The following is an 18,158-nucleotide window of genomic DNA, read 5'->3' as shown; positions in this document are numbered from 1 at the left end:
AAAAGGCAACAGATCAAAAAGTCAACAATGTATCTTACCAAGCACAAAGTTGGCCTGAGATGCGGACTGACCATACTGCTGCTCTACGTATTTGAAGACATAAGTTACAGAACCAATAAAGCTGCTGAATTGAATCAATGTCACAAACAAGAATAAAACATATAGAGGATTGGTAATTATGCTTTTCAAAGATGTGAAGAAACCTAAAATTGCAAAAATATCCAATTATTATAGTATCTTCATGTTATGTTCTATTCCAAAATTCTAACTAAGCAGTATGCTGGTAAACGCTTAACAGCTATTTTTTTTGGCATACATTTATATCAAATTTTTCAAGATATTCATGACAATACATTACAGTGAATATTCACATGGTGGCCAATTTAAAACTACCAATGTCGCTAGAAGTGGGATTCGAACCCATGCCTGCAGTGGAGACTGCGACCTGAACACAGAGCCTTAGACAGCTCTGCCATCCAGACTTGTGCTCTCACAATCCAATACAAGCTGCCTCAAGCGCACCACTGCCTTTCATACAGTGTTTAAAGAACAGAAAAAGAACCTTATTGTTAAGGTTACTAAGTGGAAGAATTAAATGGAGGAAGAACTTAATTTAAACCTGAATTTGTGGGGCATAATTTTGGTTTTCAAATTATCCAGCATTTCTATTTCTGAAAATTATTGTCAATTCCTCATTGTATCAGTCATCAAAGTTTGCTGCTGAGTCATCTTCTGATTATTACTTCTCAGCAATTACCCATTAACCCCCAGGGTTTATGTTTGAAAGAAATGAATTACCATTGCTGAAGGATGCTAATTCCTATTAGACACCAATTATTCCAACTATTACACTGACTTTCACAATTTCTTTTAACAATTACCAGAAACTTCTTACTGGAATTGTCAAGAGAGAAACTTTTCCTAACTTCCTGCTCCCTTTTCCATCCCTACAACAGAGAGTAGTTAAACTTAGCATTGCCAGAGATTTAAGGCACTTTGTCTATTCACCTTTCATTATTACCGTCAGGTATAATATTATCTAACACCAGCACGTGGTATATCTGTGTATCTTTAATTGAATAGACGAATAAAACATTATAACCTCTTTCTCTCTTACAGTTGCACCCTGTGTTTTTCAAATGGTGTTTGAATTATAAGGAACCAATGTTGCTAGCTTTCGATTTCATCCTGCTAATAGAACCAAAACTCTTTCACGTGTTACGTGCTCAGGGAATATTTACAAATAGAAACAGAGGTTTTAGAAAACTGTCCAGTTGACCTTGGCATGAAGCAAAGTCAATACCACATGCTTTGTGTGTGGTTATATAGAGATGAACCATATCAAGCTGATCATGAATATAAACTAGTTACCTGTCACGGTTCCAGTAACTGTTTGTCCATGGCCGGTCAGACTAGCAGCTTGGCTCTTGTCTTCATTTGTTTTGAGCACATACACGGATTTTGAAGCCTTCCTTTTTTCCTCTGGTTCATTGGGATTTTTGGGCAGGAAGAAGAATGGAATGGAAGAGATAATGGATAAAGTTCCAGCCACAAGGAAACCAAGCCACCAAGCACCAACCCAACGAGCGTCCTTAGGAGTTATTCTGATAGTGCCTGTAAAAGACAAGTGCAAGTCAATGAAAAAGCATTCTGAAAGATGGGACGGTCAGGGGAAACAGTGGGCAGTGAACAGGGAGGCAGAAGCTCTTCCTCTCTGTCTCTCCTCTCTGTACATCCAATCTTCCAATTAAAATAAATAACAACATTTAAAAAAGATCAGAATAAAATGACTAAAATCACAATGCACAGTGGACTTGCTGCAGTACTCTCACGTGACTGAACACAGGAGTCCCAAGGAGGCTTTGCACAGCAAACTGTCAAGGTCTCACTTTACTCCAACTCACGGTCAAATGGAAAATGCATTTACCGGGAAGGGACAGGTTCAACTTGGTTCCTGAGGATGAAGTGATCTACACTAAATCTGTTCAAATTTCCTCATTTTGTACTTATCTGTAAATATGTAGCACAGATGGGACCTGAGTAATATTTTGATTTTCATGCATTTACTTCCTATTCATCACTTAAAACAGGAAACAAAGAGCTTGAAAGAGTAAACTCAAATATGTGGAAGAACAGTAAACTGCACTTGGGAGACACTGTCTCGTTGCCAGTGTTCGACTGTACTTACTCAGATCCACAAATCCAATATCCACATACATTTTGGCAAACAGAGATCCCAATACGAAGCCAATGATTGGGCCAATCATCCCTATTGCATTCAAAGTACCTAAAGAAATTGGTATAAAAATATTTATCAGAATTTAAGGTACATGGTTCTCATTCCTGCTTTAAAACATAATAGTGTATAATAAATTTGTCCCAATAATCTTTCTACATGAAAGAAATACTCTAGAAACACTTTTATAAAGTCAAGAGTAGAACCAGGATAAGTAATCATGAAAATTCAAGGTTGTTTGTGCATTACCTAAATAAAAGGAAGAAGTTCCTTCTTTAGCAAAATCATCAATGTAAGAGATGCCCAGTGGGACGATAGGGGTTTCACCTATTCCACGAAGCATGTTCCCCATCAGGACGTACATCCACATGTTGGACCCAGATTCCTTTCCACAACCTGTGTAACCAGAGAGCATCTCATTTTCAACATTAATTTTAGCATTCCTATCAGACATTCATCTACTTGGCAACACTGATTTATTGCATGTGGTAGTTTTCACTTTTTTCCCCAAGTACTTCATACTCAATTTCTGAAGTTTAGAAAAAAAAAAACAGAAAAAGCCAAAAGAAATAGCAATGATCTACTTGCTATACATCTGGTACAAGTCAGCTCTCAAAAACATGTAAAATGTGTTTTATGCACATTATATATATAGATATTTATATATACACACATAAATATATATATTATTCATAGAAGTGTGTTTTTTCACTTAATGCTGCTTTTGAGAATTTTACATCATTATAAATATTTCTTTCATGTCAGATAGTAATGGCAGCCTGTTATTGTACTGAATGAAAATGTCAAAAACTATTGAATTAATCTGCTAATAATATTTCAATTTTAAAATATTTGTGTTGGAAAGATACAAACTAAATGCTCCTGTGTACAGTCTTGATTATACATTCAAGATTAACAAAGTAGAACTGCCAGCTAAGTAAATAAGCATATTTTAATTCTTTTCTAAAGATGCATTTTATTACTTCATAGGCAGAGACATAGGAGAGAGGGAGAGAGAGAGACAGGAACAGAGAAAAATTCTACCTGCTGTTTCATTCCCCAAATGGCCTCAGCAGAGGAGCTGGGCCAGTGCCAGCACACAGGAGCACCCTCCAGGTCTACGAGGTGGGTGGCAGTGACCCCAGGGCCTGGATCAATTTGTGTTTTCCCAGGTGCATCAGCAGAAAGCTGGATCAGAAGTGAAGGAACCAGGACTCGAACTAGTGCTCTTCTACGGAATGGTGGCACTGCAAGCTACAGTGGCTTTGCATGTGGGTCCCAGCTCTGGCCCCCACATAATTCTTTAACTCAACTCCAGAATGATTTATAAATGGATGCGCTTTAAGTGTGAAACAGTTTTCTTTCTTCTACCTCAATTCCTTTTAATCTCAATACATAGAGAAAAATTGTACAATTTCAACATCTATAATTATAACTCATGACAAAGTATGTGATGAGTTCAATTGGATTGGTTAATCTTTTTTTTCAATGAAGTAATTTTTGTTTCATCTATTTATGTAACATCTTGCTTCTTCAAAAACATGTAGGGTTTTCCCAATTTTCTCCTGAAATCATCTTCTTTTCCATATCTAGTGCTAAAAGCTCGTAGAAGCTATAGTCATCAATGATATGGCTCACATGCGAGGGTAATTTTGATTGAAACTACATCACATAATAGGCATACTACTGTGCAGAATTAATTCCAGTTACTGTATCATGGAGATCTACTGATCACTGAGAGCACAAAATGCTAGCTTCAAATAACAATAATAATAATAATGATAATAATACCATGATCCAGAAAAAAATCAAGAAAATTTAAATTTAATTTTCTACTAAAGATTGGAAAACTAAAGTTAAGGAAAAGCTTATCCTCATATTTCCTTTCTAAATTACTGAACCAAATTTAGCAAAGAAACAATTGTATTTTTTGCCCGATATTAAATAATCTGCGGAAAGTTACCAACACTGTTGAATTTTTTCTTTTTAATCAACGTTGAAACTAAAGGCTTTCTGGGAGCTGGTACAGTGGCCTAGTGGCTCAAGTCCTTGCCTTGAACCCACCAGGATCCCATATGGGTGCTGGTTCTAATCCTGGTAGCCCCACTTCCCATCCAGCTCCCTGCTTGTGGCCTGGGAAAGCAGTTGAGAAAGGCCCAAAACCTTGGGACCCTGCACCTGCGTGGGAGACCCCAGGAGGTTCTTGGCTCCTGGCTTTGGATTGGTGCAGCACCAGCCATTGTGGTCACTTTGGGAGTGAACCATCAAATGGAAGATCTTCCTCTCAGTCTCTCATCCTCTTTGCATTTCTGACTTTGCAATGAAAATAAAATGAATTTCAAAAACGAAAGACTTCATCTTTTAAAAAGATTTATTTTTATTACAAAGGCAGAATTACAGAGAGAAGGAACGATACAATGGGGGAAAGATCTTCCACCCATTGGTTCACTCCCTAAAGGCCACAAAATGCCAGAGCTGAACTGATCTGAAGCCAGGAGCCAGGGGCTTCTTCTGGGTCTCCCATGTGGGTGCAGGGTCTCAAGGCTTTGGGACATTGTCCACTGCTGTCCCAGGCTACAAGCAGGGAGCTGCATGGGAAGTGAATCCAGCACATATATGTATCCTGCCATTTGAAGATGGAATATTAGCCTGTTGGGACATGGTGGCAGCCCCTCAAATGAAACATTTTAAAACATATCAAAATTCACTCACTTTTAACAGCACCATCAGTTTTGATATGTCATTAAATCTGGAAATGTGTGAATTCTTGTCACTTTTAAGCCTTACCTTTTCCCGTTATTTCAGGTGCTGTTCCATTGAAGGATGGACTCTCATAGGCTGAACAGGTTGTGAAGTTCGAAGTTGAACTCTCTGATGAATTGCTATATTCTTCCATAGAATATCTGTAACTGCAAGAACATGACTGTACTTAGAATTTTGCTTCAATTTTACTTTCCCCCCAAATAGAGAGGAAATTTCACCTTCCTTTGCACCACTGTTTTCTACAAACACCCAAAGTTTCTTGGTCAATTTTCCGGCTTATTTGGGAGAGAGATGGGAAAGTGAAAGTGGTTGTTCTCTCAAGGAGGTGGCTGACTCCTCCCATCCAGTGTGGGCCTGTGCTTGCTGTATCCCCAGGAGTGCTGACATTCTGCTCAAGCTTTGAATAACTGAAACTCCTGCTTACACTTGTTCAATTCATGCCTTTCAATTATCTTCAAAAATAATCACACTCTGAACTTTATTTGTGCTGACATTTAACAAATTCAGGACAGTATTTTCCAAATCGATCTACAATATATGCAAGGAGATCTACATGTTATAGCTACTCTCTGTATGATATATATCCGTGGACACACAAATACACACTCATTCTGTAACAATGAAAGAAACTCTAGTTCATTTCATGGATAAGGGAGAACTTGATCAAAACAAGAGAGATGAAACTACAATGGGTGCAAATGTTGACATCCAAAAACACTGAGCTACTCTGTAGCTCCAAAGGAATCCTAGCATAATAAGCCAGGTATCTTTTTCAGTTCCAAAAAAGTGGGATGGTGGGGGATGGTGAGCGTTGACAGAGGAGGTTTCCGATGATAGGATTATTATAGAATCGTTATATGATTATTATGATAGGTTTATTTTAGCATTAAGAGACATTCCATTTCTAGAGTTACTTGAAGAGTATTTTCCTAAAAAGGTAGTATGACACAATCTAAAGGAAAAATTAAAATCTAGAACTTACTTTCAAGTTAATACTCATTGAATTCATGGAGGTAGTTAACACTTACTAGCCCATGAAGAAATGTGGTAAAGCTGTTAAAATACTTCCGGCTCCCATTATAAGAGATCCAATGCCAATGATCTTCGGTCTGTGTAGTTTAGATCCAAAATAACTTACAAATAGAATCACAAACAAACTTCCTAGAAAGAAAACACAATTATACTTACATCACTCCATAAGGCAAACACTGATTGAGTACAAATTTTGGGTCCAGTGGAATTCAAGGCCACAAGACAGATGTAAATAAAACCTAGGACCTGATACAACTTCTCCAAGAACATGAAATTTAATGGAGAAGGTGAGAATTGGCTGTGTGTGGGTTGCCAAGTCTGATTTTTAAAATGGAAACCTTACCGATTTCAAAGCCTCCATCAATTACACCAGCAACGGAAGAGGATATGTCAAATCTCCGTTCTATCTGAGTGATGGAACTTTTCATTATGGTTCCACTTAGAGCCTTACAGATGTAGCTCAGAGACAGAGCTGCCAGGAACATCTACGGCAGAGCAGAAGGAAAGAGGAAAAATGGTTAATGAAGATCATGCTCAGGTGTGCTTGGAATTAGAATTGCTTTACTTCTTTACTTCAAAACTTTATTTTTACCACAAAAAAGTATACCCAGCTTTCCCTTACATCAACTGGCACTTCCTAGTCCTTTTAACATTATCATCACTACAGGACAAAGCATTATTTTCTAACCAACAGAAGCTTTGTAGGGTAATACCTTTGAATAGTATTTCTGATTAAGGCCATTGACTGTTCATAGGAAGCTAGGCAATGTTCTCAGAAGACCTTAGGTTGTAAGCTGATCTTTATTTCTAAGTGTTTTTCACAGGTTAGCTGAGGGTGGAGAACATTATGAGAGACAGCATGTCCAGGCAGACAGGCAGGAGAGACATGGAAATATCAGCAGACTGAGAGAAATACAACCACCAAAACACTGAGTAATATTCAACCTAAGATAGAGTGACTAGAGGTGTCTTAATTTCCTTTCAGTGAAGCTTACTGACTCATCTTTTTCTCTTAAAGCTCAGCTCCCACCCACCATCAGATACCAGCTGACTGCATTATTCAAATGTGGCCATGCATAGGACTGCACACCCTTGAATCCCCCACATGCTCACGTCAAATCCATTTCCCAAATGTGAAGGTATTTGGAGGTTATCCTTTGGGAGGTAAGGAGATCATGAGGCTGCAACCCTAGTAATGGGACTGATGCCCTATTAAGACACGACCATTCACCTACAAACCAAGAGGAGGGCATGTAGCAGCACTCACTCATTCTGACATTCTGATCTCAATGTTCCAACCTCCACCACCTGAGAATTAACCTTCTGCTGGTGCCTGGGCTGTGCTTCTCCCTCAGTCTGAACTGTCTGACACTGACTCGGTCCCTGTGCCACCACTTACGGTTTACATATCATTTGTCCACCAACTGCTTGTGTTGTAGCAGCTTGGTGCTGCTGTGGCAAGATGGCAGATCTCCCTTTGTTTCTCTCCTGACCGCAGATACAGGGAGGAAAATGATGATATTAATGTGGAAACGTATTATCCACTTTCCTGTAGCCCTTGAGCACCTGGAGAATGCAAGATCTGGTAGTAGGCCTAGTAGGGAAACAGTGGGCACCTCCATGTTGGGTTGGTACTTCCACTGGTGAGTATGAGAACCAGGACATGGCACATTGTTGGCTAGACAGTGGCCTGACTGGGTTGAACTAGGCTCCTATGCCCATTGACGTGAATCAGATATGGTACAGAACAGATTAGTCTGCTGTACATACTGGCAAGCATGGGAACCAGGGCAGGAGTCGGGTCTGGTGGCAGTTTTTGTGGGTCACTTTGACTGGGTTTTAGCCCACTTTGACTGGGTTTGTGTGGGGGCCAAGTATGTGCTGGGCATGGTCAGACTGGATTGCAACTCCCATTAGTCTTTGCAGAAGTCAGGGCTGGAGACAACTGACCCAACAACTGCAACTAGCAGTGCGCACATACAGGCTGATTTGGGCGACAGATTGTACTGGATCCTGTATTGGCATGTACACACAAGCATCAGGTCTGGGATCACCTCGATTGAGTTTCTTTGGGAATGCCAACTGAATTGCTGCACTCAGAACTCCATCTATGGAGGAGATTGCAGATCCCATGGTCTGACCGTGGAATGCATGTGTCAGAGCTGGGCTTTCTCAGTGGCTTAGATGGAGCAGTGGACAGCATAGCCACATTCACATGCAGAATATGGCGTTATGCTGGAGCCTGCAGAGGACACCTGGTACCAAAACAAAGAGGATGGAATAAATCGATGAACTACCCCAGCAAAGAGTTGGCAGTGAATACCTGGGCAAACAGAGGCTCTAAAATGGACTAGGTCAATCAGTGGAGTCTGGAGAAATTTTATGATGATTGTAATGGCAAGGTCAGCAGCAATACAGAACTGTTCAACTATTAAAATCACTTGAGCAGGATCCTTGGAGCATGCTCTACATCGGGGATCAGGGGATGGTTGGGAGGCTGGGTGTGGCTCCTCCCTTTATCTCTTCCTTTCCCATCACCCATAAAGAAAGGAAAAAAGAGAATGTGAAAGCAATGGTCTCATCTGCTTTTCTCTAGCCCTTGGCCCTTCACACCCAAATCAAATACGTAAAAATTAAAAACATAATTTATACAATTAAAAAAAGAACACAGACACACACAAAGAGAACAGTCAGTTCTTGAGGAAGTGAATTAATTCCCATGAGACTAATTTTTACACAATAGTTGGCCTGGCCCTCTCTCTTCTCTCATCTTAGGGACCTTCCCGCCTGACCCCATTTCCCATTCTGCTACTTTACTATGTGATGACACACTCAAGGGTGCCCTCAGCAATTCTAGGCACAGTGCTGTTTGCACACTCTTCTGATTGCGCAAAGCACAAGTCAAATAATCCCCTTTTCTTTACACATTATCCAACGTCAAGAGTTTTGTTTTAAAAACCACAGATCAGAAAACTTCCCATATTAACAGGGGCCTCCATCATCACATCAGGCCTCAACTGTTTGAACAACCCCTTGTACACTTTGCTTTTGCTTCTCCACTCCTACTGTCTCTTCTCAACAAGCCGAGTAAATAAATCTTTACTCTGTACATCTTGTTGTACTCCTAGTAATGTCTCGCTTCAAGTTTGGTAATATCCTATCTTCTGAAAGATTCCTAAGATCCAAAGTCCTTTGTCCTCGCTGTAATACTTTCCTACCATATTCTCTGTAACCTTTCTACTTTGATTTGCGCCAACTTGTTATGCTAATTCATTTCCTGGCACAGTCTCCTTCCTGCAAAATCTTGCATATCCCATCAGCATATTACACTGCCACAGATTCCCTACTGCTACATTTCTATCATTGACGATGCCTTCACCTTGAGGTTCTGTCACTGTAATTCGGTGACTTTAATCACTCTATAATTGCAGCAGTCTCTGTTCATATTACAGTTTTCAGTGGGTTCACTGTATTTTCTTTACTAGAATATAATGTCATCAGGGCAACAATTTGCTTATTTATTGCAATATCCACAGGGGAAGGGAAGGGGCAGGCAGCTCTCCCAGGTCCCTCCTCCAGGGACACAGAACACTGGTTTGAGGGCTGATTATAAATTTGGAAGACACACATACAGACCAATTCCATGAAACCTGATTGGCTGAGAACAAAAGTTGAGGAAAAGGCAGTGCAAAATAACCATCTTCTACTATGCCTTTCCTATGTATTCCTTGTGAGCACTCTGACACATTCCTGCCTGCTGTGTCTGCATGTGCAAGTCAGTCAACATGTGTGCACACTTGCCTGATCCCGAAGGGTGTGATGTCAAGGTGGAGTTTTAGACGTATGGAATAAGGGAGAGTGTTAACACTCTCTTTAACACTCTGAATTCCTGCTGACCTGCTCACCTGGAAGACACTAGCCTTCTTTTGTTTCTTTGGTCATTATCGGGCTGCATGGAGCATGCTTTATGCACACTGCCCATTTCCTAACTCCTATCCTCTCTTCCACACGTTAACAAGGACCACTCGGAAAGCCTGCCTTTCTTCAGCCAGTCTGTCCTTCTGCATGAGCATGCAAGTGAAATCTCTGTGACACTCACCGTTACCCCCTAAAACCAATATCTAATTCAACTATATTAATCAATAACTTTTTCCCTGTAACTGACATTCTGCTTAAATATTATTCAAACATTTCATCAGAGAAGACTTGACCAGTAATCTCTAAAAACAAACTTCATGTTTGTTTTTAGAGGCACATTTATACAACATTACTGGAATTGAGTTAGAATTCCATGTGTCTATTGAGTTAAATAAGGCTGACTACAACTGTTAACTAACTAAAACAAAACAAACTAAAACATTGTTTAAGAAAAAAAAGGTGAGTATGACTGACTTCATGATTCCTTCAAGGCTTCTCCATGGCAAGGTTTAACTGCTTTCAGTGGGTTCAAGGGATTTGGATTTACAAGGCACAGGACTTGGTAATATCACTGGTCTTGTTCTATCACCTTAAGCTTTTTTGAAGTTATCAGAGGACTTCTGGCACTGTCAGGTTAAGCCAATACCTATGACATCAGCACCTCATGTAAGATCTACTTCTGATCTGTCTCTCTGCCAACATGCTTGGGAAAGAAAAGGAAGATGGCCAAAGTCGTGAGCCACTGCATTTGTGTGGGAAACTCAGAAGAAGCTCCTGGCACCAGCTAAGACCCTGCTCACCCTCAAACACTGCAGTCATGTTGGGGAATGAACCAGTGGATCAAAGACTTTCTCTCCTTTTGCTCTTCCTCTCCACTCCTCTGGGTTAGTGTAACTTCATCAAATACATAAATCCTTTTTTACAATTCCAAAATGCACACCTAGTTTTGTGATAAAAGCAAAAGCTAGAATTATATTTAATGATTTAGAGATAGAAAGGTTACATGGCTTCTCTAAGTCATCAACTAAGTGTGTAGACCTGTGTTTTTTCATCATTCCAGACCGCTTACACCTCAGCTCTTATTAATTAGGTATGAATTTTTTTTAAAAAATTTTTTTCTCTAAGGAAGAATATGTAAATAGCTCAGGGTTAAAAAGGTTTCATTTGCTTATTTTTACCAGACATTGATCTTCAAGCATTCGAGATTAATTCTAAAAGATTTTTCACCTAATATTCATTTTAATCACATTTAAAAATACTTCTAAGCCATCAATACCCAAAGATGTCAGGATATTTCTAGACTTTGGAATTAAGAAACTATTAAAATATCATAAATATTACTGCAGAAACACAATGATCACATTTAAAGGCTAATTTAAAACCAAGTAAATCATTTTTGTTCATTTTAATGTCTGCCTTGACTGACGATTCCAATACAGCATGCATGCTTTCTAACATTGGCTGACTTCATATCTGTGAAAACTTCTGCATTCATTTGTTTTAATTTGGATCATGAAACTTATTCTACCTTGAATGCATCACAGAATCTTCCTCTCTGTTTCTTTGAAGGTTTTGCCTCTGTTGCGGTAGTGGGTTGATTTTGGTCCATGATGGAAATATGGAAATGACGGCAATGTTTCCAGTTGTTGTTGAGGTTTGATTAGACGGGATCACCTGTGCAGGGAGGAAAAGGATCATTTAGTTCATGTTCCTCGCACACACTTTGGAGATGAGAAACGCTACCAGGTCATCATCCACCAACCAGGAACATGCATTCAGGGTCCACCGGGTCAAGGGGAAGGCTGAACAGAACGGGAGGAGAGAAACACACACGCCTCCCAGCCTCAGGGAGAGGAATGTCTGTGGGGAAATCAGAGTCAAGCAAGTAAGAGACTCTGCAAAAGGGCTCTTACAAATGTTCACGGAAAACTCATAGTAAACAGAAAATGAGGCATAGGCTTTCAAGTTTTGGGCTCCAAAACTACAGTTCCTTTCATTTATATTTCCCATTATTCTATTTTTTTGACATCCTCTCTTAGGACCCAGGTCTAGATCATATGAATAAGCCGTTTTCATTATAGAAATTAAGATTTGTATACTTTTCACATGTCTAGAAGATATTTACAGAAGTATGTACGTATTTAATTTATTGTTATACTTTTTGCAATATACCCCCAAAAAAGGAGCATACTTGAAGTAATTAGAAAAACAACGTGCTAAGTGGTAACTAGAATGGACCGGTGCGGTTGCATGCAGAGTGCTGTGGAGTAAGGCTCCAAAACCAGGTTGAGTATGAATCTCATGTGCTTTACAGTAGAATGTCAGTGTCGCTTACAATGCATGACAATTACTACAACAAAGTCCTTATCAATACTCATATTCCAGTGATATTCATACAGACAGGACAGATTCAATGTAGTGTTTTGATAACAATTCTTCGTCTGTAATGTACCTCCCTGACTTCTTTTCCTCGCTCGCTCCTCTCTCCCTGATAAATGCTGTAACATGAATGGACATTGAAAAAATATTGTGCTAAGCAAAAATAAGCGAGTTACAAAAGACCAATAATAGATGATTCCATTGGTATAAAATATCCAGCAAAGCAGAACTGTAAAAACAGAAAAGAGATAAGCAGCTGTTTGGTGTAGGGATGTTTCTCTGGCTTTTGATACAGCTTTCTGGGTAGTGTCATGTGATGTCCTTGGGTTCCTGCCACCCATACTGGGCACCTGGAAAGAAGTCAGTGCTGTGGCAGGGATTTGGGGAGTGACCCAAAGGCTGCAAGATCTCTTTTCTCCTTGGCTCTCACTCTTTCAAATAAATATATATATATTTTAAAAAATACATCAAATAGAGGTAAAAATAATACACTTTCTAAAAGTCAGTGAAGATTTTGCCGTAAAAAGTGAACAAGGGAAAAATTTGACATTAATCTATCGACTAGGGACTTAATGACTGTCTGAGTTATAATTTCTCTCACTGTTTATACACTGTAAAAGTTCTACTTGCTAATACATGATCACATATAAATAAATGGCCCACTAACCATTGTTCTACACATAGCATCATTAAATACAATTTAAGTTGTTACCAATATGGGATACATACATTAAAGACAGTGGGGGACTCTGTAATTATAGAAAACTAAGGAGGTCCTCATTAATAGAAAATTAAGTACATTCAACCAGACAAAAAAGTATAAAACAATGCTCATGTTATGTGGCTATGTTAAAAAGAATCTGTTTAATTAAAACTGACATCATATTTCTGAAAATGTCCTTTGAAGTCCGACGGTAATAAATGTTTGTGATATTGACATGTTTCAGAGAGCAAGTACAATTTGGTAATAAGCATCTAATCAGGATCCATTTTCTTTAGACTCAAAGATTCATTTGTATAGAATATGAGAGGGAAAGAAATTCAGATTTTGTTTTTAAGAGCTATGGGTTTCCCCTCTATACCTACAATGTCAGGATACACTTAAATGGCTGAATGATGGACTAAACTATTAGAACAATATAGGCAAAAACAGTTGGGATGGAGAGGGGATTGGAAAGCATAGAATGGGAAATCCCTAAGCCTAATGAGCTGCATCATGAAAAATAAATTTTTAAAAAAGCTATGAGTTCCTAAAATATATCTCAAAAAGCATACAAACCTGAGGATAATCTATTTACCAAATGAATGTTCATCAGAAGTTGGAGGCTAGGACACAGGTTTGGAAAACACAAAGAAAAATGGACTTTATGGCCAGCTCAACGAAACTTTTTTTAATTTGTACAGATTTCGTCCAGAGAAGAAATGCTCAACAGAGAATTTCAAAAGTTCTAAAGGTTCCTACCTGGACTTAGACTCCTCCAGCTGCTGCAACAAGTCCATACTTTATCTGTTACTTGTCCCTCTTTAAATAGTTAGGTAGCTTTTGGTTGATGGGTTCAATGATCATTAACCATCTTATTAGTTCACTGCCCCAAGCAAATAGAAGAAAGGGATTAAGCTGATGCCAGGGGTTCAAAATGACACAAACCAGGCCTACGTTTTAAGGATTATTTGGTAGAGGGCTATCCACTTTTTACTCTTAGAGTTCTTTATTTATACACACATTGAGCGTGTGATAATAACTTGAAAGTATTAAAATATCAAAAAAAGAAAATGAAGGAGAGAAGGAGGAAATTTTATTCTTGGGAATCATATTAAATTTATAAGATCTGTTCTTCCCATTGGTAAGTTAAAACATAATAACTTTTGGAACTACTTACAGTTTATCAGAATTTAAACATATCTTAAAATTACTGTTAAACTTTCATTTCTGGGAATAACATGTACTTATTTATTCAGTTAAGTTGGTTGCAAAAGATATTTTCTTTAGAAATACAAATGCAGCAGATGGTTCAAAGTGTCAAAAACATTTCCAACTAGAAAATAACTCAAAGACATATTAAAAAGTATCTACAGGGAGAATCAACATGGCAGAAGAGGCTAAGAACATGTTTAAATGGATGGAGAAACATTAACCAGTGTGAAGCAGAGAGGGCACATTCTAGGAAATAGGAGAAGACAGAACAGCAGCAACAGAGGGATATCTGGAGATGGACAGACACAGGAAAGCAGCAGGTACCATGGTGTGGCGCTGCAGTGACCAATAGTCCAGCAGCATTCAGTGAGTGGTGATCTGAATTGCAGTGGCAGTGGGAACTCCACCAGCAACAAGGTGGGAAGGGACATTCACCAGGAGCTCAGGAGAAGAACCCAAAAAAAGAACTGCCCATCCTGCTGGCCTGTTTGATTTGACCAGGAGCAGAGAGAGTGGCAGCTCCAAGACAGTCAGTATAGAAATAGGGTAGATCTTTGTATAGAAAGATAGTCAGTATAGAAATAGGGTGGCACCATGTTGTGTAAAGAGGCAAAGGCTATGGGACAGGATTGCACAAGCACTGAGTTGGGAGTGAACTCATTTTGGGCTCAGTGAACTGCAACTATGTGGCCCTCAGACCTGATGGCCAGCAGAACTCTAGTAGTGACATTTCAGGTGCAATTTTGTACAGTGTGGCAAAGGCTTTGAGACTGCACGGAAAACAGTGAGCTGCACATGCTCTAAGTTGGGAGCAATTCAGCTCAGTGCATTGTACTGGTCCTACAGGAAAATAACACCAACTATGGCACTGTACAGGTCAAAACAGGTCCGTGTGGCCCTTAGACCTAACGGCCAACAAAGTCCGGCAAGATCAGCACCACCAACAAGCTAGCTATGTAGGACACCTGGTGTCCCTATTATCCTTGGACCTTCTCCAACCAGAAGTGGGAGAAAGGTTGTGCAGACAATAGGGCAGCCTCAGCATGCTATCACAGAAGGTGGAGACTGGTGAGCCAGGAGCTGAAGACATGGAGACCATGGTGGAAGTCTAACATAAGAACCCAGACCTGGTACTTGATGGAGTTAGTGGCACAGTGACTACAAAGAAATGTGTACCAACTGCAATGAGTAAAATTGAACTGTAGAACTGGGGTGACAGAGCTTAGAAACCTGCCCCAAGCAGAAAAATCTGCTAACCAGAAGTACAGTGACCAAGAGCAAAAGAAGAGACAAAGGCACAATGAATATTACTCAGGACTCCCCTGCAATAGAGCAAAAGCCCTTGCCGACTTCAGAGTTCACGGAGGAAGACATCAAGAAAATGGGGGATATAGAATTTAAAACACTTGATACAAAGCTTCTTATCAATAACGAGAAGCATGTAAAGCAGGCATTCAAGGAATTGAAGGAACATGTCACACTAGAAATGTACTAAATGAAAGTTGACATTTCAGAAATGACGAATACAGAGGAGCAAACTGAAAAGTACAGTGGAGAGTCTCCAAAATAGAATGAAGGAGGCAGAATGAAGAATCTCAAAATAGGAGATATTTCCTATCACCAGAGGGAAACAAACAAAAAGCTGGAAGCAGAAAGAAAAGCTGGGTCAAGCTAAAAGAAGTATTCAAGAACTGAAAGAAACCATTAAAAGGTCAAATATAAGAGTTATGGAGTCCCAGAAGGTGCAGAAAGAGAGACTGGGATTAGAGGTGTATTCAATGAAACAATAAGAGAAAATTTCCCTAGTTTGGTGAAAGAATTGGGAAACAATGTCCAGGAGGGGCACAGAACTCCCAGCAGACTTGACCAGCTGTGATCTTCACCCAACACATGATAATCAAGCTCTCTTCAATTGAACATAAGGAAAAGATCCTTAAATGTGCATGTGGAAAAGAATCAATTGACATATAAAGGAATGCCAATTAAACTCACAGGAGACCTCTCACAGGAAACCTTACTAGCTAGAAGAGAATGGAGTGACATAGTCCAGATTCTAAAAGCAAAAAAATTGTCAGTCCAGGATAAGGTTCCCAGCAAAGCTTTCCTTTGTCTTTGAAACAAAACTCTTCCACAGTAAAGAAAATTCAAAAGAATTTGCCTCTTCCACACCTGCCCTACAAAGGATACTTCAAGATGCTCTATTGGCAGACAAAAAGAATAGTACCCACCAAAGCCAAAGGTAAATGTGAAGCACATCCCAGTACAATAACAGCAGAACACTAAATCAATGAACAACCAATTGCTAAAATGACAGGACCAAATTACCACCCATACATATTAGCTCTGAATGTGAATTAAGTTCAATCAAACGTCATAGATTGACATATAAAGGAATGGATTAAAAAACAAAACCCATCTATTTGCTGTCTAGAGGAGACACATTTCACCAACAAAAATCACTGGAAATTATATCTCATGGATTTTGATGCTTTTGCTTTTGTTAGTTTCATCTCTTCAAAACAGTTTCTGCTGATTATTCAATGACTCAGATCATACAGTAGCATCATTTTCTTCAAGAGGATTCTTGATTTTCTTGTTCATTTCCTTAGCGACACATTAGTCCTTCAGTAGCATGTTATTTAACTTCATAGCATTGTAAATGTCTCTTTTTCTTCCTGTTGTTTGTATTGTGAATTTTCATTTAAGGGGATGTATAGTATCTGTGTAATGGAGACTGTTATGTCCAGATGTGAGGATACTACACGCTATGCATTTCTACTTCCAGACAAAGATGGACTCCCAATGGAACTGTTTAGTGTATCTTGACAATAGGACACTGACACTCTGCTATTGTCCATGGTTGCAATGATGGACATATGACTGTGTATGAATAACTATACTATAGTAACAATAATATAGGGGAACCCAGTGAGGGTGGAGGCAATTGAGGAGCAGAGAAGGGAAATTCCAGGAACTATGGAACCGCATCATACATTTATAATAAAATAATAATAAAAAAGAAATAAAAAGTATCTACAGCCTGTGTCAGTATTTATAAAATAAAATACACTATGATTTTTACATTCATAATGCCCTACTGGGATGTGGACCAGCACGGATATCCCCATGGAACAGCCAAGTAAGCGACTGCTCACTCTTCTGGTGTTAGCGCCTTTCAATGTGAGCTTTTTTCAGTTTGCCACCACAAACCAGAGACAGCAGACACAGCAAGCAATGGGGTGGGACTATAAATATTTATTAATATTAAAAATATCACAATTTTGATATTCTCTAAAAATCTTTTAATCAGTGAGATTTAAAACACTAGTGTTTAGCATCCATTATAATAGTGCTATTCTCAGTGGACAATGCAACATTCATACATTTGTACTCACTCAGTTTACTTCTTATTCTGGTTGTAGAAAAAGAAAATAGTTTGTCCACCCAAAAATAAAACATGAAGTCATGAATGTTGATATGTTTCACAGGTTTCATTTCTCCCAGAAAACATACATGTGGAATGGAAACACAACTTTTAAATATCTTGATTTCTCAACATCAGTTCATCTCAATGAATTTCCATAGCTCTCTTACAAAAGTGATGTGTTTTATAATGTGTTGAATGATGGTTACAGCATTATGATTTGGAACATCTGTGTTTCTTCACCAGTATTTTAATGGAATGTTTGAAGGAGATTCATCCAAGTTAGTAGTCAGACAAAATATCAAGGACCAGTTTATAAATCCTTTGAAAGAAGTGACTTCAAGTGAATAAACCATTACCATGGTTGTGTCAATTCTACATTAGGCTCTACTTCAGGTTTCAGGAACATGGAAAAACCAAACAATACATTCATTTTTTGTTGTTTTGTTTTGCCAAAGACTCTTTTGTCTTTCTCATGACACTTGTCCTTG

General features: G+C 38.9%; 1 protein-coding gene across 1 annotated transcript in view; it reads right to left on the bottom strand.

Annotated features, from left to right (window-relative positions):
* LOC121147689 (solute carrier organic anion transporter family member 1B3-like) overlaps window positions 1-18,158 on the bottom strand; it is a 32,904-nt gene that overhangs the window by 11,495 nt on the left and 3,251 nt on the right. The window contains exons 2-9 of the mRNA XM_040967584.1: window positions 11,478-11,623; window positions 6,375-6,516; window positions 6,028-6,160; window positions 5,024-5,145; window positions 2,486-2,632; window positions 2,189-2,287; window positions 1,372-1,614; window positions 39-203 (exon numbers count right to left, since the gene is read on the bottom strand). Coding sequence (XP_040823518.1) covers window positions 39-203; window positions 1,372-1,614; window positions 2,189-2,287; window positions 2,486-2,632; window positions 5,024-5,145; window positions 6,028-6,160; window positions 6,375-6,516; window positions 11,478-11,558 — 1,132 coding nt within the window. The 5' untranslated portion in view covers window positions 11,559-11,623. The remainder of the gene's footprint in view (window positions 1-38; window positions 204-1,371; window positions 1,615-2,188; window positions 2,288-2,485; window positions 2,633-5,023; window positions 5,146-6,027; window positions 6,161-6,374; window positions 6,517-11,477; window positions 11,624-18,158) is intronic.

This window comes from Ochotona curzoniae, unplaced genomic scaffold (assembly GCF_017591425.1).
Source record: "Ochotona curzoniae isolate NIBS_2020 unplaced genomic scaffold, NIBS_Ocur_1.0 contig_1482, whole genome shotgun sequence".
NCBI lineage: Eukaryota > Metazoa > Chordata > Mammalia > Lagomorpha > Ochotonidae > Ochotona > Ochotona curzoniae.
The sequence above is the reverse complement of the archived record's forward strand: the minus strand, read 5'-3'. Positions and strand labels throughout refer to the sequence as shown.